Below are 1957 nucleotides of genomic sequence, written 5' to 3' on the forward strand. Positions count from 1 at the left end.
CTAGGCTTGGCGGCAGCCATAGCGATAGTGGCAAGCAATATAACCTATTAAAAAAAAACAAAGATAGTGTAGTTAAATTAATCAACTAAAATAATGTTTTTACCACCTAAAAATTACCAATTATAGATATTTAAAATTTGAGGATATAACTACCTTGTACATTTTGTTTTAGTTTTTGGAAGTTGCTTTGAGAGTTGCAAGTGATATGTGCTGTTCGGTGACAATACGTACTTTATATACAAAGAGTATTGGCAAGATTCACCTTGTAGAATTTCGACATTGCAGTTGTACGAAAACACTCAACGTAAATGCAACCGAACAAATTACTATTCTGCAGAAAAATCCGTTAAGTGTGCTTAAAGTATAAATTAAGTTACGATGTAACTAAGTCAGATGTGACCAACAAATTTCGTGATAATAGTCTTGTGTATTTACCCTGCAACTATGTAAAATAAATATAGTCCAGTATCAATACTAAGTACCAAGAAAAGTATAAAGTGAGCTAAAATTATCTGCCGTTGATATTAACAGCTACAAATATCATAATGTTTACTTTCAATATTTTTTAGCGTAATATTCAATTTGATATTTATATTCCAAATAGACAAAAATGGTTTCGTTCGTGATGTCAATTGTACTGATAGATAAAAAAATGTTACAATTGGAGTAAACACATATCTTTAGTGTTTTGAATACATTACTTATTAAATGGATTGAAACAAAAATCGCTTGATAAATAGTCACTAATATTTACTAGTATCGATGTTCAACCTCATACAAGTAAAACAATTTGAATACAACTGGTTCTACGAGAATTAATGTAGTTTGATTAAAGGTACCGCCTATCCGTAAAAAAGCTTAACGTAGTTAAGTTGGATCAATAAATTATCAGAATTTAATTTATATGCAATTTAATATTGTTTTAATTATATCTATAAATGAAATCAATAGATATCTTAAAGCTAAATGTCAATAAAGATAACTTAGTAAGTAATCAAGTTAATTAACGATGCGTGAACGACACGTGTTAGCATACTAATATTGTAAGTTCCTATTCCTTATTTGTACAGAATTTTTTGTTAATTTAAAACCGATCTATTCGTTTCATATCCCATCTTTTTACTTTTTCTTACTGGCTTTTGAAGAAATTCTTGATCAAAACATTTATGGCTAAAATAAAACGCTTCTTTAAATCATAATATTGTTTTATTTGGAATAAACTTTAAACTTAAGCATTTTAGGTCCTTTATAAATTACCGTTTGAGTTTAATTATTATAAGAATCACAGACTTAACAATGTGTTAGAAACCCACTCGTGTCAAGGACTCGAGTTATGTCTAGGTGCTCGAAACCTTGAAACATTCCTTTGTAAAGTTATACAGACCTTCTTAGGTAAACTTTAAACAATCTTGCTGCATAGTTCCTAGTGTACATGTCTATACAATAGGTAACTTTATTGTGTTATAAACTTTTGCTAGATTATTTATTCTTCATAAATCTATATCTTATTTCTATTAAATGATACGATCATTTGCAGCGGAACATCTTACCTATCGATTTATTATAAGTGTTAAAATAACTTATACAATAAACGACCCCTTAATAGGCTGCTAATAACTTTTTTTTTAATTTGACCGGATACTGAAACAAATCTTAGACACTTCGCTTAAAACCTGGCAGGAGTCAAATTTATAAAGTAATTTGTAGTTTCATCGTGGCCGTAAATTTTAAGACGCTGTTACATATTTAACTGTCGTTCTAATATTTGGTCGTTAGATACAAAAGGTACATCTTTACTTATTTTGAAAATTGTACTCAGAATTTTACCTTATTTAATAAATAGCATCGTAGCTAATTGAATGTGAGTTTATGAAGGAAAGTTGACTATGGGATATTGTGGAATCCAGAATATTAATAAAACTGTAATTTTTATAAATATAATAGTTTATTTTTTTTT

At 28.4% G+C, this 1957-nt stretch overlaps 1 protein-coding gene across 1 annotated transcript in view; it reads right to left on the bottom strand.

Annotated features, from left to right (window-relative positions):
* The window catches only part of LOC106104602, a gene marked incomplete in the record, with an annotated part of 496 nt that extends 304 nt beyond the window's left edge, over positions 1–192 (bottom strand). Inside the window, 2 exon segments of the mRNA XM_013284689.1 lie at positions 1–44; positions 154–192. Coding sequence (XP_013140143.1) covers positions 1–44; positions 154–162 — 53 coding nt within the window.
* Positions 193–1957: the final 1765 nt, after the last annotated feature.

This window comes from Papilio polytes, unplaced genomic scaffold, assembly GCF_000836215.1.
Source record: "Papilio polytes unplaced genomic scaffold, Ppol_1.0 DF823510.1, whole genome shotgun sequence".
Lineage (NCBI taxonomy): Eukaryota > Metazoa > Arthropoda > Insecta > Lepidoptera > Papilionidae > Papilio > Papilio polytes.